The sequence below is a fragment of the Eleutherodactylus coqui genome, chromosome 8 (assembly GCF_035609145.1).
Source record: "Eleutherodactylus coqui strain aEleCoq1 chromosome 8, aEleCoq1.hap1, whole genome shotgun sequence".
Classification (NCBI taxonomy): Eukaryota; Metazoa; Chordata; class Amphibia; order Anura; family Eleutherodactylidae; genus Eleutherodactylus; species Eleutherodactylus coqui.
The window spans coordinates 195,716,480-195,741,263 of NC_089844.1; the positions used below are offsets into that span (position 1 = coordinate 195,716,480).

Sequence of the window (24,784 nt, forward strand, 5' to 3'; positions counted from 1 at the left end):
CAAGTGGGTCTATACACTTCTGTATGGCCATATTAATGCACTTTGTAATGTACATTGTGCATTAATTATGAGCCATACAGAAGTTATAAAAAGTTTTATACTTACCTGCTCCGTTGCTGGCGTCCTCGTCTCCATGGTGCCGACTAATTTTCGCCCTCCGATGGCCAAATTAGCCGCGCTTGCGCAGTCCGGGTCTTCTGCTCTCTTCAATGGAGCCGCTCGTGCAGAATGCCGGCTCCGTGTAGCTCCGCCCCGTCACGTGCCGATTCCAGCCAATCAGGAGGCTGGAATCGGCAATGGACCGCACAGAAGAGCTGCGGTCCACGGAGGGAGCAGACCCCGGCAGCCATCTTCAGCAGGTAAGTATGAAGACGCCGGACCGCCGGGATTCAGGTAAGCACTCTCCGTTTGTTTTTTTTAACCCCTGCATCGGGGTTGTCTCGCGCCGAACGGGGGGGGGGGTTAAAAAAAAAAAAAAACCCGTTTCGGCGCGGGACAACCCCTTTAAGTCCGGATTTCCGGCTGAGGCACTGATAGTCAAATACGTAGTTAAACAATTGTTATCTTGATACGGCGCCTCTGGGAAAACAGCCAAGCACGCGGCCTTTGTGTTCGGTTCTGTATCATCTCTGAATTTCTGGACACATCTCTCTCAGTCTTGCAAACTTTTGGAATATCTGATGTAAGGCGACATATAAGTTTTTCTCATTTTAACTTTGAATAGAACTTGCATACAGGTATAAAAGCATAAAAAACATATGGCAATATATACATTTACCCTCACAAACCCCCCTAAAAACTTATATGGAGATCAAGCACCAGACCTTGCACTCTTCCTCGGTCGCCTCTCCCTTGCGTCAGGGTTTCCCCACTGCCCGTAAGTCCCTACTCCTAGGAGGGGGGATCCCTACCTCACCTCAGAAGGAGGCCATGGATTCCCTGGGCTCATTTCCGGGCATCCATACCCTCTATCTGTACAAGTTAACACCCCGCAGAGTGTGCCCTCGCTCGAACCTAAGGTCTTCTGCACTAACCCTAGGCAAATGGGAATTCCACTGACAGTCCATCTCAGGAGATCGGGACAGGTGCAGTACTAGTACATTTCTCCATTCTTCTGGTAACGTACGTGGTTGGCATTATCGGAACTGGCTCTTTATCTTTTTCAAACAAGGGAAATGTTGGTGTCACATTATCCAGTCCCTTACTCATACTCTTTTTGATCAAAGGGATAATACACGTACAGGAAGTTACATACCCCACCTCTTTCTGCTAAAATCATATCCAGGGCCACTCTATTTTGGAACGCCATGGATGCAGTGGGCCCTAACTGGTCCGCTAACCCTTGTAAAGCATCTCTGGTGTAGTTTACAAACCTCTGCTAATTGTAATAGATATAATTCATCCAATCTACATTATTAACAGTGACAATAGCAAATAAGGACTCAAAACCTGCTTCAACCTGATCTCTAGAATTAAATTCATCTGGCACCCCCCTTGGCACTCCTATTGCATCTATGTATACTTGTATCAAAGTTATCACCTGGAGCGTCAACTTCTCTCTTAGCAGGATGCGGTGTTGGATTCTCACCCTCAGTGTAGTCTTCATATTGCGCATTTGATTGTATTAATTTGTTCTGATCCCTGAAATGGGGGCTAGTGTACAGTAGTCAAAGGTGTGTGTTAGAGGAATTGTACCACATTATAGCATGTAAAGGATATGCAGGATCATGAGTTTTTTCAGTGCGAAGTGTGGATCCAAGTGGGCTTTCCTTCAAGCTTGACTGCAGTTGGGGTGGTGAGCAACATCTGGTAAGCACCTTCAAACCGGGTTTCTAGTCCTTCTCTCAAACTTTTTCACATAGACCCTGTCACCGGGTTTCAGATTGTGACACTCATCTGTAGGACCTGGGAGAAAAGCAGAGACTGCAGAATGCGTTATTGACAATTCCTTGGAGAGACCTATGACAAAATTAACAAGAAAATCATTCCCCAAACTCGGCTACTGTGGCATGTATCCACCTGAGGAAAAGAAAAACTAATAGAAGACACTCAATTCAAGATTTGCCCGTTTCCTTCATTGCCCATGGATCTACTTTCCCACTACTCCGTGGATGGTAGGGTGTGTGAAAAGCCTGGAATATACCCAAAGCAGACATGATGTATTGCATTATTTCACCTGTGAAGTGTGTACCTTTGTTTGACTCAATCACTTCCGGTACCCCGTATCTGCGGATTACCTCATTCATGAGCTTCTGTGCGGTTACCTGCTTATTTACTTTGGTAACAGGGTAGGTCTCGAACCTGAAAAGAAATCAACAACAACAAGCACATATTCATACTTCCCAACAAGTGGGAGCTGAGTGTAGCCAATTGGCAATCCCTGAAATGGGTAGAGTGGTCTAGGCAAGTGTTATGTAGCAAATTTTACTTCTGCCCTCTTGCTTACGGCAAAGATCATGCAAAATTGGATAAATGATGCAGCAGCTACAGAAAACCCAGGAGCCACTCGTCCTTGTTCAAGCATCGACATCATTGCTGCTTTGGGAGGTGCGTCTTTCCGTGCGTCAGCTGGGCCATCATGGGGCACAGGGACCGTGGTAGGCAAGTTCTGTTGACTGTTCGCCATACACCGCCCCGTTTCTGCTGTTCCCATATTTAGTCCATTTGTCTTTTTCTTCCTTGCTGGCTTGTAACTGTAAAGTCTTTAGCATATCAAAGTCCAAAGTTTTTATCAAAGTCCAAAGTTTTTATCAAAGTCCAAAATTTAGTCAATGTCCAAAGTTTGTCTCTGACTTATGCTGTCAGCATCTTCTTTTCTTCTTTCTTCCACGGCTTGAGGGCCGCTGCCTTTGCTGTGCTGTCGGCGATGGCGTTGCCTCTTGCTTCTCTGATGTAGGAATTGGTGTGAGCTCTCCACTTTGTCAGGTAGAAGTAGGGCTTCCAAGAGACTCTGCACCGCTGCACCATTCTTAATTGATTGTCCCGCTGAGGTAAAAAACTGTCTGACCTCCATGTTGGGCCGTAATCATGAGCTATGCCAAATGCATACCGGGAGTCAGTGTAAACGTTTGCCGTCTTACCTTCTGCCACTCTACACGCCTCAGTGAGGGCCTTTAGTTCCGCTTCTTGTACTGAGACATGCGGAGGCAGAGCTTCTGCTTTTAGGACATCTTGTTGTGTGACCACTGCATGTCCAGTGTGGAGTCGTCAATCACCCTGGGACCATCTATAAAAAACAACTCAAAATATGCATTTTTAACAAGGACTTTTAGTAACTTTTTAAAACTTAAATTTTCTTGTTGCATCAATGCTAGATAGAGATGAGCGAGCATACTCGTCCGAGCTTGATACTCGTTCGAGTATTAGGGTGTTCGAGATGCTCATTACTCGTAACGAGTACCACGCGTTGTTCGGGTTACTTTCATTTTCTTCCCTGAGAAATTTGCGCGCTTTTCTGGCCAATAGAAAAACAGGGAAGGCATTACAACTTCCCCCTGCAACGTTCAAGCCCTATACCACCCCCCTGCAGTGAGTGGCTGGCGAGATTAGGTGTCACCCGAGTATTAAAATCTGGTGGAGCTGCTATAGGGAGAGTGTTAGGAGTGATTTTAGGTTTCAAGAACCCCAACGGTCCTTCTTAAGGCCATAGAAATCGCACCTATGTGCGATCTGCGATTTCTGTTCTCTTCTCTATATGCGCTCAATGGGGCCGGCGGCAGCAGCGCCGACCCCATTGAGAACATATAGAAGACAAATCATTCTTCTCTGCCACAGCTGTAACAGCTGTGGCAGAGAAGAACGATGTTTGCCCATTGAATTCAATGGAGCCAGCAATACAGCAGGTTCCACTAAAAGCAATGGGCTGCCGGCGAGCGCGGGGATGAATTGTCGGGAAGGGCTTAAATATATAAGCCCTTCCCTGCAATTCATCCAGAAATGTGTTACAATAAAAATATATACCGGCGTATAAGGCGACGGGGCGTATAAGACGACCCCCCAACTGTCACCTTATATGCCGGGAATACAGCGGAGCAAAGAATAAAAATCATTACTCACTTCTTCTGACATTCTGCGGTGCTCCTGCAGGCTGTCGCTCCCTCCTGGTTCCCGGCAGAGCATTGCTTTCTCTACGAAGGGCTTTAAATCCCCGCCTCCAGAAACACACGTGCCTTCAGCCAATGACAATGATGTCATTGAATGGCTGTGATTGGCTGTGTTTCTGGAGGCGGGGATTTCAAGCCCTGCGTCCAGAAAGCAATGCTCTGCCGGGGACCAGGAGGGAGCGACAGCCTGCAGGAGCACCGCAGAACGTCAGAAGAAGTGAGTAATGATTTTTATTCTTTGCTCCACTGTATTGCCGGCGTATAAGGTGACAGTTGGGGGGTCGTCTTATACGCCCCGTCGCCTTATACGCCGGTATATATTTTTATTTTTACACATTTCTGGATGAATTGCAGGGAAGGGCTTACATATTTAAGCCCTTCCCGACAATTCATCCTGCGATCGCCGGCAGCCCATTGCTTTCAGTGGAACCTGCTGTATTGCTGGCTCCATTGAATTCAATGGGCAAACATCGTTCTTCTCTGCCACAGCTGTTACAGCTATGGCAGAGGAGAACGATCTTTACGCTGACAGTGCGGGGGGGGGGGCCCACTCTTGCCGCTATTGTGGCTTAATAGTGGGACCTGTGAACTTGAGATGCAGCCCAACATGTAGCCCCTCGCCTGCCCTATCCGTTGCTGTGTCGTTCCCATCACTTTGTTGAATTGCCCAGATTTTCACAAACGAAAACCTTAGCGAGCATCGGCGATATACAAAAATGCTCGGGTCGCCCATTGACTTCAATGGGGTTTGTTACTCGAAACGAACCCTTGAGCATTGCGAAAATTTCGTCCCGAGTAACGAGCACCCGAGCATTTTGGTGCTCGCTCATCTCTAATGCTAGACAATCAGGCTGATATTCTATTTCAAAAAGATCAGAATCTTCTTGCAAAAAAATTTAAAAATGGCTTATTTGCAATACCTAGATCACCTATGCCTTCTCCTCCCCCCCTTTGAACCAGGGTACTCAATTGTAAGAAGAGTAGCCGGGTTTAAGGTAGTACAACATTGGAAAAAGATTTGATGGATGCAGATAAGGCCTGTAAAATGTTAGCACCAATAACAGAGACATGAGTTACATCAGGGCAGAATAATCTACAAACATCTATTAATATTGGAAATGTGATATCCTTTAAGCAAATTCATTATTAATCTGATCCTGCCTGCAATGTCTTATCAAATTTGAGAGAGAAAAAAAACCAAAAACTTTTACTAGCTGCTCAAGATCCTCACCCCCTCCCTTGTGGACAAGAGGGATGAAACATTACGTCCTTTACATCATCTAGCTCCACCCCCTCGATACTGGTCGCTTGCATCTTTTTTCACACCTTCATTTAAGCTCCACAGTCTAAGCATCCACATCACAACCAAGTAAAGTCTTATGCAGGGGGGGGGGGGGACTTTTATCCCCAGTCAATATCTGCATCACACATTTTACATTCATCACAGCCTGAACACTGGGCATTAACTCTCATCCATCCATGCGCTCAAGTCTGCCCCGTCACCCCCCATTGAAGGTGTACCAGTACATACAGATGCACAGACAAAAAGTGTGACAAACATACATACATCAGTTAAAAAACATTGAGGTGAGTGCCACAATGCTACAAAGTACATGATTCTATTGAGATGAGATTGTGAATGAGCGCTATTTTTGACAATTTGTGTGAAAAAGTTTGAGTGACTGAGACATTCTATCTTTCTTATTTACTGAAGCTATTATATGCTGTATTAAATGCTGATATATTTTAGAATGCGTGGGTATCTTTCAGCCCCCCTTGTGACCCTGAGCTTAGAGTGAATCTGAAAGCCCCCACCTTTGCAAAATAACTGTTATCTCTCTACGAATATGAAACACAGACTGAATAAGTTGTTTTAGTTTAACTATTCCCTACATTTGAACTCATAATTAACACATATGCTGGGACCTTCTGACAACGCAACATGTTCTTCATTTTCAACCCCTGTATTCTTAAAAGCCCCCACAGGATGTGAGTGGGGTATAACTTACACCTGTATGAAAGAGACCAAGACGTGACCATTTGTGAACTCAGAACCCAGTAAGAACATACCTTAGAAATTGCTATATTTCCTGCCTTCTTAAGACAGTATAAATTCATTCCATTACAGCAAGCAAGGCTACTTTCCAGGGTTAGTATTGCATTTTCTCTCGCTTTGTTATCGCTTGACCTTGAAAGCTAGACACAAGCTGCAGCTTCAAGTAAACAATCCTTCTCCTCTAAAAGCAAGCTCTGTTAACCATTTGCACACATATATACATATATACACATACACATACATCTATCTCTATCTAGTATTATACACCTTTTCCTCTCTCTTTGCCAACAAATCACATGCTTTGTAACTTTCCTCTCGACTTTGCTTGTTTCCCATATTTCTCTCCCTACCTAACTGCCAATGTAACCTTCAATAGACACTCTCCCGACACCCTCTTGATCACTTACTGTACTTTCCAACATTTCACTTACGGATACTTTCTTAAACAAATAATGTGTACATACTTAACTTTCTCTGACTGACTCTCTGCTTCTCACTTCAGCACTTTCTAGTAAACCTTGGTCTTTCAAGGCGCCCTTCTTGGTCCTAAAGACCTCCTCCCAGTCACCATACTGTAATCTACCGTGCGGGTCCATGTCACACATTTTCATAAGAGTTTTCTTACATTTTACAGATTGGGACCCTTGTCTCTCCTCCACCAATTCATCCGCATGGCGGCGGCCCTTGAGGGGCTCCGTCTTCTTTAATAAGGTCTTACGCATATTAGAACAACAACAACAATAATAATAATAACATGCTCCATAGAGTGCATCCTTCTGACCCGAATTGTTAGCCCCTTATATACGGCAAAAAAACCAAAGGCATCTCCTTCTATGGAACCAGTCTCATAGAGTGCATCCCTCTCCTCAGCTAAACCATCAACAACTAACTAAACTAAAACCAAGGGTCCCTTCTTCTATGAGACGAAATGAAAAGAGAGAGAAAAAAATTCTGCAGATACAACAAACAATCTCCACTATTGCTAAAACACTACGGACTTCAAAGTACAAATAGACTACAGACTAGTTCCTGTGTGGGTGATTGGTGCGCTTATCACGGTCAGTGGTACGTGACGGCAAACCCGAAGCCCACGAGTAGAACTCTTAACCCAACCCGTCCGGTCACAAAACACAGATAGTCCCTCCTGCTGCAAAACTCTCAGCGTAAAACACAACATAAATATATGCCGGTCTTACCTGGAGTTCTGTGAGTTGATCAGGCACGGTTTGCAGCAGGATGGCTTCCCCGTGGCATGGATCCGGGTGGACTGCGCTGCACGGCTCCGGTTTTACTGCCCCACTTTGTTGGGCGCCATTTGTCAGGGAAATTTCTGCGTACAGCATCAATCAGGCCCACCCCAATGCCCCGCTGACGGCGGTAAAGAAGAGACACCACACACGGAGGTCTGGTATAGTTCCTCACACGGGGACATAACTGCGCACTTTATTACAGATTACATGGGATCTTATACCCTTTGGTCTCATCACTAGGAATGGGTGATGGGCTCATTGGCTCAAATTCACCGCATAACCATATATGGGAAGTCCGGATTTCCGGCTGAGACACTGATGATTATATACGTAGTTGAACAGTCGTTATCTAGATACGGCGCTTCTGGGAAAACAGCCAAGCACACGGCCTTCGTGTCCGATTCTTCTTTGCTGTGTTTAAGATACATTTTGTCTTCGCCTTGCAAGGCCTTTGAAATATCTGATGTAAGGCGACAGATTAAGTTTTTTCTCATTTGGAATTGATTAGAACTTGCATATAGGTATAAAAGTATAAAAAACATATGGTGATATATACATATACCCTCACAATGCTATACCTAGTACTGCAACATTATTGGTGGCACAGTATACTCCTGCTAGCACAAATCTATTTGGCATAATAGGCTACGTCAGTGATTCCTCCAGATACAGGACCACCTACCCCTTCGCCGTTACAATAATCATTATTTGGTGACAATCATGATAATATATTGTTTCCTTAGAATGCGGTCTGGATGTGGTTTTTGTCATCGATGGTTCCGGTAGCGTTCGAGCAGTAAACTTTCGAAAAATGTTGGAATTTGTGAAAAAACTGATTTCATCCTTGAGCACAACAGATACACAGGTAACATGGAGATAGAGCAGGAGACAATGTGAAATAAAGAAGTCCTTGAATCCAACAATGTGTAAAACTTTCCTCAACCGTGGCCTTCTCTGCTGAGATCTGACGGAAGTTCCAGGGCCAGAGCCTGAGGCTGCACTACTGAGAATAAGTCCCCTTCTGATCTCTGTCAAGTACGCGGCTATCATGGAGTCGCCATCCACATCCTGCGTGGACTGATCGTGGAAGTTACATTGATGTGGATGGTGTCTCCATGACATAGCTTGCCTACAGGAATCGGAAGAGGACAGGTCATCATCAGAATCTCTCTGAATGGAATTCGGGCCTTGAGTCCGACTTGATGTAATGGGATCTCAGCACAGAGTAAAGATGTAATAGATTATTACTGCAGACTGAACGCTCTTCTCATTGTCTTCCTCTTTGGGATGTCATTAGAATTTATCATCTGGTGACATCACTTGTCAAAGCGAACACTTACAAGAAATAATTTGAAATGTGTGATGAGGCATGATGTGGTAGGTGGTAAAGGGATGGATGATAGATGATGGTGTGGCAGATAATGGATGGTGATGCAATGATGTAATGGTTCAAGGTGTGATGAATTATGTGTGATGATTAGTAGAGTTGTAATGCATGAGGTGTAGGGATGTGATGGTAATGTGATGCAAAGTCCTATTTCTGGGCAAGAAAAATGAAAAACGCACATACAGAATGGAAGGAATTGGGCATAAGCAGCAACACATGTGAAAAAGACTTTGGTATACTAATAGATCATAGACTGAACATGAGTCAACAATGTGATGCAGCAGCCTCAAAGGCAAACACAATTCTGGAATGCATTATGAGAAGCATAGAGTCTAGATCACGTGAGGTCATTATCCCCCTCTACTCTTCCTTCAGACTTCATCTGGGATACTGGGTCCAGTTCTGGGCACCCCACTTTAAAAAAGACATAGACAAACTGGAGCAAGTTCACAGAAGAGTTACCAAGATGGTGAGCGGTCTGCAAATCATGTCCTATGAGGAACGGTTAAAGGATCTGGCAATGTTTAGCTTGCAAAAAAGAAGGCTGAGAGGAGACTTAATAGCTGTCTACAAATATCTGAAGGGCTGTAACAGTAAAGAGGGATCAGCCCTATTCTCATTTCCACAAGAAAAGACTAGAATCAATGGGATGAAGCTGAAAGGGAGGAGACACAGATTAGATATTAGAAAAAACTTTCTGACAGTGAGAGTGATCAATGAGTGGAACAGGTTGGAACGGGAGGTGGTGAGTTCTCCTTCAATGGAAATGTTCAAACAAAGGCTTGACAGACATCTGTCTGGGATGATATAGTGAATCCTGCACTGAGCAGGGGGTTGGACCCGATGACTCTGGAGGTCCCTTCCAATTCTACCATTCTATGATTCTATGTAACAGTTCATCAAGTGATGAATTTTGTGTGATGATGTGATGAATGATGAATGAGGGCTAGCAATGTACTGATGATTGGTGACAATATGATGGATGGTGATATGATGATGTATGGTTCATAATGTGAATTATGTTGGATGATGGGTGGAGATGTGATAGATTATGTGTGATGAATTATGTGTGGTAATGTGATGGATGTGCAGCGTCCGAGGAGCATGCCCATAGACGAGGAGACAGCGGGGTAGAGAAAGGCCTTGTCATGGGGCTCTACCATCTCTTCCCGTAGGGTAGCTTATGACCAGACCACGGCACTGCTGGGGGAGATCACAGGAGTAGTAACCATTGTGACCTGTAGTCCAATTGTTCCTCATAACGCCACCATTCTCGTCTGCAGCAGATGTCTCAAATGTAATAAAGTAGTCCACACACTCGGCATTTTCAAAACGAGAACCGGGAATGGTCGATTCTGTTCGTTGACTTAAACTCTTGAAATTATATACAGATAAACAGTCTTTGTATAGAAACAAATTACTGTGGTGTAACAGGGAGGATTCTCAGGGCATTTGTATAATCCACAGTCCAAGTTATCTGTAAGATTTCTCTCCCAGCAAACTCTCTCTCCTGCCATATACTCACGTTCCTCCGGATGCTTGCAGTACGGCTGCTGTACACCCATGCGTTTCCATCACGTCTGGACTTTCACTCTCTACAAATGGAGGCCATAGGTAATCTCTTTGCAGGGCTAGGCCCTGGCGGGAACACCAGACCACCTCTCTAACTCTTCTATTCTCCTGATTCTCTCCTTCGATTCTGATTCTCATTCTCCCTCACAAAGACATGGATCCTTCTTTTATACTGCACACAGGACAAAACGATACATTTCCAGACATAACAAACATCCAATACACATAAATCTAATACATCCACAAACAAGATACTGACAAGACATTGACATGAGACAGACATGGAACATTCTGGAGGGGCTCCACTAATTCTGGGCCACTACAGATGATAATGTGATGGATTATGGGCTGTGATGTGATAAATGAAGGGTGATGATATGATGAATTTCCTCCATCTATTGGATAAATCATCAAGAGATTTAGCCTCCAATAGCACCTCTATGCTGATGACACCCTGTTATACACCTCTTCCTGTGACATCTCTGCACCTTTCTTCCAAAACATCACCGACTGTCTGTCCGTTGTCTCTAACACTATGTCCTCTCTCTACCTAAAACTGAACCTCTCTAAAACTGACCTACTGGTGTTTCCGCCCTCTACTGACCAACCTCATCCTGACATCTCCATCTCAGTGTGTGGTGCCACCATAACTCCCAGCACGCCTGCTGCCTTGGGGTCATATTTGACCATGATCTATCATTTACCCCCTACATCCAATCTCTGGCCCGCATATGTCATCTGCACCTTAAGAACATTGCAAGAATCCGCTCTTTTCTCACCATGGACGAGCTAAAAATGCTCATTGTTGCCCTCATCCACTCTCGGCTTGATTATTGCAACTTGTTGCTGATCAGCCTCCCCTGCACCAGACTCTGCCCCCTCCAATCCATCCTGAATGCGGCAGCCAGGCTCATCTTCCTGTCCAGCCGCTGCTCGGACGCCTTTGCCCGTTGCCGGTCATTGAACTGGCTGTCCATTAAATACAAAATTCAATTCAAACTCCCTACCTTCATCCACAAAGCCCTCCACAGCGCAGCGCCACCCTACATTGTCTCCCGGGCTCTCCACTCTGCTAACAAAACCAGACTGCGCGCGCCTTTAATTTGAACTTCTCGTTCCCGCCTCCAAGACTTCTCCAGAGCAACAACGGTCCTCTGGAACGCTCTACCAAAGGATACCCTGGCAATCCAGGACTCACAGAAGTTCAGGCGTGCTCTAAAAACGCACCTCTTCCGGAGGCATACCGCAATCCCTAAACTGTACGCTGACTGATAACATTGCTCCCTGGCCTACTGACTGCAATCCCTGCCAGCCACCATCAACTGTCCTTGCAGTCACATCGTTTCTGCGTCACACGGCTTAATGTCTGACCATTGTCTATGTGTATAGCATCCCTCACTGTCCACCTCGCCATACCATGCACATCTCCAGCCCCTTTACTTTCTGTATCACCCCACTATTCATAGTATGTAAGCTCGTTGGAGCAGGACCCTCACTCCTATCGTTTCAATCAACTGATTATTATGTAACCGTGATTCTGTAATTTTTGTACTTTTGTCTTTCTGTATTTTCCTCTGTCTTTATAAGCGCTGCAGAATATGTTGGCGCTATACAAATAAAGATTATTATTATTATAGATTGAAAAGTCATAGATGATGGGTGGTGCTGTAAAGAGTGGTGATGTAAAGGGTGAGTTGTAGTGATGTGATGGATTATGTGTGGTAATGTGATGGATGGTGACATATTATGATGGATGAAGATGGTTGATATTATGGGTGATGGGTAGTGATGTGGTGGATGATGATGTGATGGATTATAGATGGTATGGATGATGGTTTCCATGTGAATAACTTTGCTTCTCCTTCCAGATTGCTCTCTTACAATACTCTGAAAAGATTGACATTGAGTTCAGGTTCAGAAGATTTCACACCCCGTCAGATTTGCTTGATGTGACAAACATTAGATATCAGGATGGTACTGCCACAAGAACAGCAACTGCCATGCAGAGCGCTGTGTAAGTTTGGGAGTGGGTCTACATTGTCTCGCCATGGACTGATGTCTCTTTAGACTGCTCTGTAATGTGTTTCTCTGATGCTGTGGTCTCCGAGGTTCAAGTTTTTATGGGATTCTGAGGGCAGTGAATATCTGCTGATGAGGACACAGCTAAACTTAATGTAAATGGCTTTTTGGGCCACGGCCTCCTTGTTTTCCCCGTAGGTAGAGCTCCCAGAGTCCTACTGCCTTTGGCACAGTTAACTTACATATGGGGCTCCATTACATAATCGAATGGCCACGGGGGTCCTGGGTGAGGGTCTTGTGTCTTCTACTGATTATATTCTTCCATCTTTCCAATTTCTACAGGGAGAATCTTTTCATCCCTCTGTCACGGAAGAACTCCAGAAAACTTCTCATCGTCATCACTGATGGTTTATCAAATTCCGATGCTATTAGTTTTTCTGAAGTAACATCAAAAGCCAACGAACTGGGAATCCAGCGCATTTCTATTGGGGTAAATGTTCATGCCATAATAAGAATATTGTGTATCAGTTGTGATATATAGAGAAAGACATAACAAAGCTGAAGAGAGTGGAGAAGTGCCAACCAAAGTATTGACAGTCACCTAACTTTCTTAATACAGAGTCACTATCAAAAAAGGAGACCTTTTCAACATCTTATAGAATGAAAGCCAATATACATGTAGACACGCAATATGCTTAGTAGAACAGAGTTGGGCTGAAAGTTTTTGCACTGCAGCTTTTTGTGACGTCAGCATCATGTGGGGGGCAAGAAGTAAGAAGTATCCAGAACCCTGGTTGTTTATACAAAGGAAAGCATTCTAGGACACTTGGTTGCGGAGAGACAAGTAGATCGTGAGAAAGCTGACACACTGAACATACAGACCTACAGACATGTACTAAAGACCAGGGAGGGTGTTACGTTCGTCCTGAACTGCAACAAAACCCAGAGGGGATTTGGTACTTAGGCAGTCAGGATGCACGTGTTAGCTGGCTATACAGGTGGCTAGACGCAGGAACAGATAGACAAAAAAGGCCCTAACATCTGCCTACCAACAAATGAAGGGGACAGGAAAGGCTTGGGCATCTGCCCATGAACAGACGGGTAGGATAAACAAATGAGAACTGAGGTGTCCAACTACTAAAGGATGGGTGGATCAGACATAGAGCGGAAAACAGACATAAACCAGACTGACAAACATACACCGGGCATACAGCCACGCATAGACAGATAGAATAGATATAGTATGAGGTATTGGTTCGTATTTTGGCAAGATACTTAAGCCCATGAGCCTGCCGACTAGGGTCCCTGTTGTTTCATGGGTCCCTACTCTGACAGGACAACTTACCCCAAGAGTCCTGCCTGCAAGTAGGGCAATCGCCCCATGAGGGATGGCCCCACGCTGGAACCTACAGACCTAACAAGCCCTAGATGGTAAGCGATCTAAAGCAGCACAGATCACAATTCACACCAACACACCAAGGAATGCATGCAACACAGAACAAAACTGTTCATACCACGTCTCGCCACCTGCACAGACCCACATTTTGGCAAGATACTTAAGCCCACGAGCCCGCTGACAAAGTTCCTCATTGTCTCGTGGGTCTCTACTCTCACAGGACAACTTACCCCAGGAGTCCTGCCTGCAAGCAGGGTGATCGTCCGAATAGGGATGGTCCCACACTGGAACCTGCGGACCTAACAAACCCTAGATGGTAAATGATGAAAAGCAGCACAGGACACAGTTCACACCAACACACCAGGGAATGAATGCAACATAGAATAGGACTATTAATACCACATGTCTCCTCACCTGCGCAGACCCACAGAACACATCACTGTTCACACACAGAAGAACATGCATGAAAGCAAACACCAGGGTGTTGGGAAACCAGCATCCTCTAGCCAGAGGGACTGGTATATATGTGCAGCATACCAGTGGGGATTGGCTGGCTGAAAAAAAGACACAGCCAGCCAGCTCAATTATCCCATACTTGTGGCAGTTTGCTCCTGGAACTTCATAGAACTACCCAGCAGCACAACCTAACAGAGGATTTTGGCTAAATCAGTAAAACTTTGGTTTCTAGAAAACATTGAAAGTGTCCGTTTCTTTCATAGTAACCCTGTATAATGCCGTATTCTTCTTTTCTATTATTTTTACTTTGTTTGTAAATAATTAATGGGGGGGGGGGGGTGTCTTGCTCTGAGGTTGCAGAGATTTGCTTTAGTGATAATGTTAGAGATTATAAGTAGAGATGAGCGAGCACCAAAATGCTCGGGTGCTCGTTACTCGGGATGAAATTATCGCGATGCTTGAGGGTTCGTTTCGAGTAACGAACCCCATTGAAGTCAATGGGCGACCCGAGCATTTTTGTATATCGCCGATGCTCGCTAAGGTTTTCATTTGTGAAAATCTGGGCAATTCAAGAAAGTGATGGGAATGAGACAGCAACGGATAGGGCAGGCGAGGGGCTACATGTTGGGCTGCATCTCAAGTTCCCAGGTCCCACTATTAAGCCACAATAGCGGCAAGAGTGGGCCCCCCTCTCCCAACAACTTTTACTTTTGAAAAGCCCTCTTTAGCATGGCATACCTTAGCTAAGCACCACACTACCTCCAACAAAGCACAATCACTGCCTGCATGACACTCCGCTGCCACTTCTCCTGGGTTACATGCTGCCCAACCCCCCCGCACGACCCAGTGTCCACAGCGCACACCAAAGTGTCCCTGCGCAGCCTTCAGCTGCACTCATGCCACACCACCCTCATGTCTATTTATAAGTGCGTCTGCCATAAGGAGGAACCGCAGGCACACACTGCAGAGGGTTGGCACGGCTAGGCAGCGACCCTCTTTAAAAGGGGCGGGGCGATAGCCCACAATGCTGTACAGAAGCAATGAGAAATATAATCCTGTGCCACCGCCATCAGGAGCTGCACACGTGGGCATAGCAATGGGGAACCTATGTGCCACACACTATTCATTCTGTCAAGGTGTCTGCATGCCCCAGTCAGACCGCGTTTTTTTATAAATAGTCACATGCAGGTACAACTCCGCAATGGTAATTCCGTGTGCACCCACAGCATGGGTGGCTCCCTGGAACCCACCGGCTGTACATAAATGTATCCCATTGCAGTGCCCATCACAGCTGAGGTAACGTCCGATTAAATGCAGGTGGGCTTCGGCCCACACTACATGCCCCAGTCAGACTGGGGTTCTTTAGAAGTGGACACATGCAGTAACAACTCCCTGTGGACCCACAGCATGGGTGGGTGCCAGGAAGCCACCGGCGGTACATAAATATATCCCATTGCATTGCCCATCACAGCTGAGGTAATGTCATGTTTAATGCAGGTGGGCTTCGGCCCACACTGCATGCCCCAGTCAGACTGGGGTTCTTTAGAAGTAGACACATGCAGTTACAACTCCCTGTGGACCCACAGCATGGGTGGCTCCCTGGAACCCAGCGGCGGAACATAAATATATCCCATTGCAGTGCCCAGCACAGCGAATGCAACGTCAGCTGTAATGCAGGTGGGCAAAAAATTAATTGGATTACACTGTAGGCGAGGGCCCCAAAAAATTGGTGTACCAACAGTACTAATGTACGTCAGAAAAATTGCCCATGCCCAACCAAGAGGGCAGGTGAAACCCATTAATCGCTTTGGTTAATGTGGCTTAATTGGTAACTAGGCCTGGAGGCAGCCCAGTTAAAATAAAAATTGGTTCAGGTGAAAGTTTCAACGCTTTAATGAGCATTGAAACGTATAAAAATTGTTTACAAAAATTATATGACTGAGCCTTGTGGGCCTAAGAAAAATTGCCCGTTCGGCGTGATTACGTCAGGTTTCAGGAGGAGGAGCAGGAGGAGGAGGATGAATATTATACACAGATTGATGAAGCTAAAAGGTCCACGTTTTTGATGGTGATAGAGAACAATGCTTCCATCCGCGGGTGCAGCCTACGTATTGTTTAGGTATCGCTGCTGTCCGCTGGTGGAGAAGAGAAGTCTGGGGAAATCCAGGCTTTGTTCATCTTGATGAGTGTTAGCCTGTCGGCACTGTCGGTTGACAGGCGGGTACGCTTATCCGTGATGATTCCCCCAGCTGCACTAAACACCCTCTCTGACAAGACGCTAGCCGCAGGACAAGCAAGCACCTCCAGGGCATACAGCGCGAGTTCAGGCCACGTGTCCAGCTTCAACACCCAGTAGTTGTAGGGGGCAGAGGCGTCACGGAGGACGGTCGTGCGATCGGCTACGTACTTCCTCACCATCCTTTTACAGTGCTTCCGCCGACTCAGCCTTGACTGGGGAGCGGTGACACAGTCTTGCTGGGGAGCCAGAAAGCTGTCAAAGGCCTTAGAGAGTGTTCCCCTGCCTGTGCTGTACATGCTGCCTGATCTCTGCGCCTCCCCTGCTACCTGGCCCTCGGAACTGCGCCTTCGGCCACTAGCGCTGTCGGATGGGAATTTTACCATCAGCTTGTCCGCCAGGGTGCTGTGGTATAGCATCACTCTCGAACCCCTTTCCTCTTCGGGTATGAGAGTGGAAAGGTTCTCCTTATACCGTGGGTCGAGCAGTGTGTACACCCAGTAATCCGTAGTGGCCAGAATGCGTGTAACGCGAGGGTCACGAGAAAGGCATCCTAACATGAAGTCAGTCATGTGTGCCAGGGTACCTGTACGCAACACATGGCTGTCCGCACTAGGAAGATCACTTTCAGGATCCTCCTCCTCCTCCTCCTCAGGCCATACACGCTTAAAGGATGACAGGCAAGCAGCATGGGTACCCTCAGCAGTGGGCCAAGCTGTCTCTTCCCCCTCCTCCTCATCCTCCTCATGCTCCTCCTCCTCAACACGCTGAGATATAGACAGGAGGGTGCTCTGACTATCCAGCGACATTCTGTTCTGTTTCCGAGCGCAAAGCGTCTGCCTTTATGCTTTGCAGGGAACTTCTCAAGAGGCATAGCAGAGGAATGGTGACGCTAATGATTGCAGCATCGCCGCTCACCATCTGGGTAGACTCCTGAAAGTTTCCAAGGACCTGGCAGATGTCTGCCAACCAGGCCCACTCTTCTGAAAAGAATTGAGGAGGCTGACTCCCACTGCGCCGCCCATGTTGGAGTTGGTATTCCACTATAGCTCTACGCTGCTTATAGAGCCTGGCCAACATGTGGAGCGTAGAGTTCCACCATGTGGGCACGTCGCACAGCAGTCGGTGCACTGGCAGATGAAACCTATGTTGCAGGGTGTGCAGGTTGGCAGCGTCCGTGTGGGACTTGCGGAAATGTGCGCAGAGCCGGCGCACCTTTCCGAGCAGGTCTGACAAGCATGGGTAGCTTTTCAGAAAGCGCTGAACCACCAAATTAAAGACGTGGGCCAGGCATGGCACGTGCATGAGGCTGCCGAGCTGCAGAGCCGCCACCAGGTTACGGCCGTTGTCACACACGACCATGCCCGGTTGGAGGCTCAGCGGCGCAAGCCAGCGGTCGGTCTGCTCTGTCAGACCCTGCAGCAGTTCGTGGGCCGTGTGCCTCTTCTCTCCTAAGCTGAGTAGTTTCAGCACGGCCTGCTGATGCTTGCCCACCGCTGTGCTGCCACGCCGTGCGACACTGACTGCTGGCGACGTGCTGCTGCTGACACATCTTGATTGCGAGACAGAGGTTGTGTAGGAGGAGGAGGAGGAGGAGGGTGGTTTAGTGGAGGAAGCATACACCGCCGCAGATACCACCACCGAGCTGGGGCCCGCAATTCTGGGGGTGGGTAGGACGTGAGCGGTCCCAGGCTCTGACTCTGTCCCAGCCTCCACTAAATTCACCCAATGTGCCGTCAGGGAGATATAGTGGCCCTGCCCGCCTGTGCTTGTCCACGTGTCCGTTGTTAAGTGGACCTTGGCAGTAACCGCGTTGGTGAGGGCGCGTAAAATGTTGCGGGAGACGTGGTCGTGCAGGGCTGGGACGGCACATCGGGAAAAGTAGTGGCGACTGGGAACTGAGTAGCGCGGGGCCGCCGCCGCCATCATACCTTTGAAAGCCTCCGTTTCCACAACCCTATACGGCATCATCTCCAGGCTGATAAATTTGGCTATGTGCACGTTTAACGCTTGAGCGTGCGGGTGCGTGGCGGCGTACTTGCGCTAGCGACGGCTGGACGGTGCGCTGACAGACATTGGTGGATGAGGCCGAGGACAGCGGAGGTGAGGGTGTGGGTGCAGGCCAGGAAACTGTAGTGCCTGTGTCCTGAGAGGGGGGTTGGATCTCAGTGGCAGGTTGGGGCACAGGGGGAGAGGCAGTGGTGCAAACCGGAGGCGGTGAACGGCCTTCATCCCACCTTGTGGGGTGCTTGGCCATCATATGTCTGCGCATGCTGGTGGTGGTGAGGCTGGTGGCGGTGGCTCCCCGGCTGATCTTGGCACGACAAAGGTTGCACACCACTGTTCGTCGGTCATCTGCACTCTCAGTGAAAAACTGCCAGACCTTTGAGCACCTCGGCCTCTGCAGGGTGGCATGGCGCGAGGGGGCGCTTTGGGAAACAGTTGGTGGATTATTCGGTCTGGCCCTGCCTCTACCCCTGGCCACCGCACTGCCTCTTCCAACCTGCCCTGCTGCTGCACTTGCCTCCCCCTCTGAAGACCTGTCCTCAGTAGGCGTAGCAAACCAGGTGGGGTCAGTCACCTCATCGTCCTGCTGCTCTTCCTCCGAATCCTCTGTGCGCTCCTCCCTTGGACTTACTCTAATTACTACTACCTGAGTGATAGACAACTGTGTCTCATCGTCATCGTCCTCCTCACCCACTGAAAGCTCTTGAGACAGTTGTTGGAAGTCCCCAGCCTCATCCCCCGGACCCCAGGAACTTTCCAAAGGTTGGGCATCGGTCACGACAAACTCCTCTGGTGGGAGAGGAACCATTGCTGGCCATTCTGGGCAGGGGCCCGGGAACAGTTCCTGGGAGTCTGCCTGCTCCTCAGAATGTGTCATTGTAATGGAGTGAGGAGGCTGGGAGGAAGGAGGAGCAGCAGCCAGAGGATTCAGAGTTGCAGCAGTGGACGGCGCAGAACTCTGGGTGGTCGATAGATTGCTGGATGCACTTTCTGCCATCCACGACAGGACCTGCTCACACTGCTCATTTTCTAATAAAGGTCTACCGCGTGGACCCATTAATTGTGAGATGAATGTGGGGACGCCAGAAACGTGCCTCTCTCCTAATCCCGCAGCAGTCGGCTGCGATACACCTGGATCAGGAGCTCGGCCTGTGCCCACACCCTGACTTGGGCCTCCGCGTCCTCGCCCGCGTCCACGTCCTCTAGGCCTACCGCTACCCCTCAGCATGGTGTATTACCAGTAGTGCAGAAACAGAACGCTGTAATTAAATGTGCCGCTTATTGGCCTGTGGTTGGAGGCTGACTTCGCTTACGGAACGCACAGCAGAGGCAGGAAAGAATTTTGCGCAAGCCTGCTGTAACACTTAGCTGGCTGCGTATGAATTAGGACAACTACCCCCAGCAGAGACCCAGTACACAGAGGACGGTCACAGGCAGCCCAAATAGATTTTTTTTCCCAAATGTTTTTGGAAAGGCCCACTGCCTATATACACTAAATATGTCTTCTGTCCCTGCCTCACCACTACTGGCCCTGGACAATGTAAAATTACTGCAGACTGTTTCACTGTGGACAGGAATACAGCGGTGATGTAAGAGGCAACACAGAGGCAGGAAAGAATTTTGCGCAAGCCTGCTGTAACACTTAGCTGGCTGCGTATGAATTAGGACAACTATCCCCAGCAGAGACCCAGTACACTTGTGGACAGGAATACAGCGGTGATGTAAGAGGCAACACAGAGGCAGGAAAGAATTTTGCGCAAGCCTGCTGTAACACTTAGCTGGCTGCGTATGAATTAGGACAACTACCCCTAGCAGAGACCCAGTACACTGAGGACGGTCACAGGCAGCCCAAATAGATTTTTTTTCCCAAATGTTTTTGGAAAGGCCCACTGCCTATATACACTAAATATGTCTTCTGTCACTGCCTCACCACTACTGGCCCTGGACAATGTAAAATTACTGCAGACTGTTTCACTGTGGACAGGAATACAGCGGTGATGTAAGAGGCAACACAGAGGCAGGAAAGAATTTTGCGCAAGCCTGCTGTAACACTTAGCTGGCTGCGTATGAATTAGGACAACTACCCCCAGCAGAGACCCAGTACACTTGAGGACAGGAATACAGCGGTGATGTAACAGGCAACACAGAAGCAGGAAAGAATTTTGCGCAAGCCTGCTGTAACACTTAGCTGGCTGCGTATGAATTAGGACAACTACCCCCAGCAGAGACCCAGTACACTTGTGGACAGGAATACAGCGGTGATGTAAGAGGCAACACAGAGGCAGGAAAGAATTTTGCGCAAGCCTGCTGTAACACTTAGCTGGCTGCGTATGAATTAGGACAACTACCCCCAGCAGTGACCCAGTACACTTGTGGACAGGAATACAGCGGTGATGTAAGAGGCAACACAGAGGCAGGAAAGAACTTTGCGCAAGCCTGCTGTAACACTTAGCTGGCTGCGTATGAATTAGGACAACTACCCCCAGCAGAGACCCAGTACACTTGTGGACAGGAATACAGCGGTGATGTAAGAGGCAACACAGAGGCAGGAAAGAATTTTGCGCAAGCCTGCTGTAACACTTAGCTGGCTGCGTATGAATTAGGACAACTACCCCTAGCAGAGACCCAGTACACTGAGGACGGTCACAGGCAGCCCAAATAGATTTTTTTTCCCAAATGTTTTTGGAAAGGCCCACTGCCTATATACACTAAATATGTCTTCTGTCCCTGCCTCACCACTACTGGCCCTGGACAATGTAAAATTACTGCAGACTGTTTCACTGTGGACAGGAATACAGCGGTGATGTAAGAGGCAACACAGAGGCAGGAAAGAATTTTGCGCCAGCCTGCTGTAACACTTAGCTGGCTGCGTATGAATTAGGACAACTACCCCCAGCAGAGACCCAGTACACTTGTGGACAGGAATACAGTGGTGATGTAAGAGGCAACACAGAGGCAGGAAAGAATTTTGCGCCAGCCTGCTGTAACACTTAGCTGGCTGCGTATGAATTAGGACAACTACCCCCAGCAGAGACCCAGTACACTTGTGGACAGGAATACAGCGGTGATGTAAGAGGCAACACAGAGGCAGGAAAGAATTTTGCGCAAGCCTGCTGTAACACTTAGCTGGCTGCGTATGAATTAGGACAACTACCCCTAGCAGAGACGCAGTACAGTCAGGACGGTCACAGGCAGCCCAAATTGATTTTTTTTTCCCAAATGTTTTTGGAAAGGCCCACTGCCTATATACACTAAATATGTCTTCTGTCCCTGCCTCACCACTACTGGCCCTGGACAATGTAAAATTACTGCAGGGCGCAATGCTCTGCACGGCCGATATACAAAAAAAAAAAATATATGCAACACTGCAAAAAGCAGCCTCCACACTACTGCACACGGTTAGATGTGGCCCTAAGAAGGACCGTTGGGGTTCTTGAAGCCTAAAATCACTCCTAACGCTCTCCCTATAGCAGCTCCGGCACCAGCAGCACTTTCCCTGAACTATGTCAGAATGCATCTGTGGCGAGCCGCGGGAGCCGATTTATATACTCAGGTGACACCTGATTTCCCCAGCCACTCACTGCAGGGGGGTGGTATAGGGCTTGAACGTCGCTGGGGGAAGTTGTAATGCCTTCCCTGTCTTTCTATTGGCCAGAAAAGCGCGCTAACGTCTCAGAGATGAAAGTGAAAGTAACTCGAACATCGCGTGGTGCTCACCTCTAGTAACGAGCATCTCGGACACGCTAATACTCGAACGAGTATCAAGCTCGGACGAGTACGTTCGCTCATCTCTAATTATAAGTCAGCTTGGACATACTGAGGGTTTGGGCATCCACTGGATAAATGAGATTCAATGTCGATATAAAGTTCAGCATCTGGATGCTAATAACACTGCTCAACAGCATTTTTGCATCTGGTGTGCAATATATCAATTCTTATGTATTTTTGAATGTAGAATCCGAAATTACCTTTAGAAATAACGTATCACGTAAGGTTTTTATGTAATTTAGATTTTTCAATTTTAAAAAAAAAAAGTTTTTGTGTTTGTGCTGATTTTCTGGTGAATTATTTATATAAAATTAAATCAGCGACTAAGCTAAACTCTTTATTTGAATGTAATACACAGTGGATGAAGTTCTAAAAATGGTCACTAGATGGCAGAACAATGTAGTTGAGCAGGAAGGTTACTGACATGAGCCTATCTGTACTGCTGTTTAGTGTTTGTTGTAATCTGCATGAAGCTCTTCTCTTCATTCTTACCTCAGAATATCAGTATTTTTTGAGATTCATTCATAAATACATTACCAGAAAAACATTGAGTTCTGGGTGTTATTTTTTTTATACTTATCACTGAGGCAGAAATGGTCTATAAACCATTAAGTAGAAGCCCTTCTCAGTTATAGACAGCCTAAAATCAATATTTATTAATCCTCATTAAAATCAAGGGCTGACAAGGACAGACTACAAAAAACAAAGAAACTATAGTTTTTTTCTCGCAACTAAGCACTATTTTATAGAATTGTTGAGGGATGCCTGTTTGACAGTAACTTACATATACAAAATGAATATATGTCATCAAATGCTAATCAGATACAGGGTAGTAGAGAAAAATAACAAAAAGCTCTATATGTAGAACTGACACTTAGGGCATCTGACTGCTAGTTCAAGATCTATGATATTAGATCTTGCATGGATTAAGGGGCTACTCCTTACTTTAGCGGTCCCTATCTTTAACCTGCAATTGCAAGGCTCTAGTATGCACATAGCAAATCTTGTTGGCTTGCTTGCTATCGCTTGAATAGAGGCTACTTGTTGCTTCCATTCTGGCAGTCTCATGTTCTATGCTTATGCTCATTATAACTGGGGTACTCCCTGGACATTGAGTGTTTGTTAGACAGGTAGGGTTGGTATCCAGCCAGTATTGAACTACAGCCATATAGTATCTACTATACAGCGCAGTTGCTATCATACATAATAGCACATCTGTATTAGTGTATTATATAGTTGGTGTGATTGCATTTAAAGGGGTTGTCCCGCGAAACAAAGTTGGGGTTATACACTTCTGTATGGCCATATTAATGCACTTTGTAATGTACATCGTGCATTAATTATGAGCCATACAGAAGTTATTCACTTACCTGTTCCATTGCTAGCGTCCCCGTCTCCATGGTGCCGTCTAATTTCAGCGTCTAATCGCCCGATTAGACGCGCTTGCGCAGTCCGGTCTTCTCCCTTCTGAATGGGGCCGCTCGTGCCGGAGAGCGGCTCCTCGTAGCTCCGCCCCGTCACGTGTGCCGATTCCAGCCAATCAGGAGGCTGGAATCGGCAATGGACCGCACAGAAGACCTGCCGAGGGTGAAGATCCCGGCAGCCATCTTCACAAGGTAAGTAAGAAGTCACCGGAGCGCGGGGATTCGGGTAAGTACTATCCGTTTTTTTTTTTAAACATCTGCATCGGGTTTGTCTCGCGCCGAACGGGGGGGCTATTGAAAAAAAAAAAAAACCTGTTTCGGCGCGGGACAACCCCTTTAAGTTCCTGATAAAGTGTCCCCATGTGACACAGAAACGCGTCGAACCAGAACCAACCAAAAATATATAAATCATCATCATTTTAATCTTGATGAACCAACTATAATTTATGAACTATCACAGCTATAGTATCAATTAGTACAACTACTACATCTCACATAAGCAAGAATTGTAAGCTTTTTGTTAGTTTTCTCTGCTACCCTCTATCTGATACACTATCAAATTAGCATTTGATGACATATTCATTTTGTATATGTCCCCTGATTGAATAAACTGGGAATGGGCATATACGCTTGTTGGACTTATCAATGTCCATTCCAATCTATCAATGCTGATTCTCGGTAACCTTTACAATGTACTGTCAAACAGGTATCCCTCAACAATAAGATAGTGTTTAGTTACGAGAAAAACCTATAGTTTGTTTGTTTTTCGTAGTCTGTCCTTGTCAGCCCTTGATTTTAATGAGGATTAATAAATGCTGATTTCAGGCTGTCTATAACTGTGAAGGGCTTTTTTTGTATTTAAAACCAAACAATATTTGTCAATCATGTATCATTGTCTATGTAATAGTGCTATGTATCTCAGAAATGTAACATGATGGATGGAATCTGATTCTTCCTCTGAACTTAGCACCCCACAATTTGTTAAGTCAACCTGTTTCCAAACCAGATACAGAAAAAAATGTTTTGATTTGTTGTACGAGCGGGAGCAAAACTGGGAGTCACTTACAGAGAAAGAGCAAGTTGCATTTGTAGATCAAGATCAACAGATTA

General features: G+C 46.7%; 1 protein-coding gene across 1 annotated transcript in view; it reads left to right on the top strand.

Moving 5' to 3' along the window:
- LOC136577311 (integrin alpha-M-like) overlaps positions 1–24,784 on the top strand; it is a 141,928-nt gene that overhangs the window by 34,155 nt on the left and 82,989 nt on the right. The window contains exons 6-8 of the mRNA XM_066577181.1: positions 8,153–8,274; positions 12,237–12,382; positions 12,730–12,877. Of these exons, the coding sequence (XP_066433278.1) occupies positions 8,153–8,274; positions 12,237–12,382; positions 12,730–12,877 (416 nt within the window). The remainder of the gene's footprint in view (positions 1–8,152; positions 8,275–12,236; positions 12,383–12,729; positions 12,878–24,784) is intronic.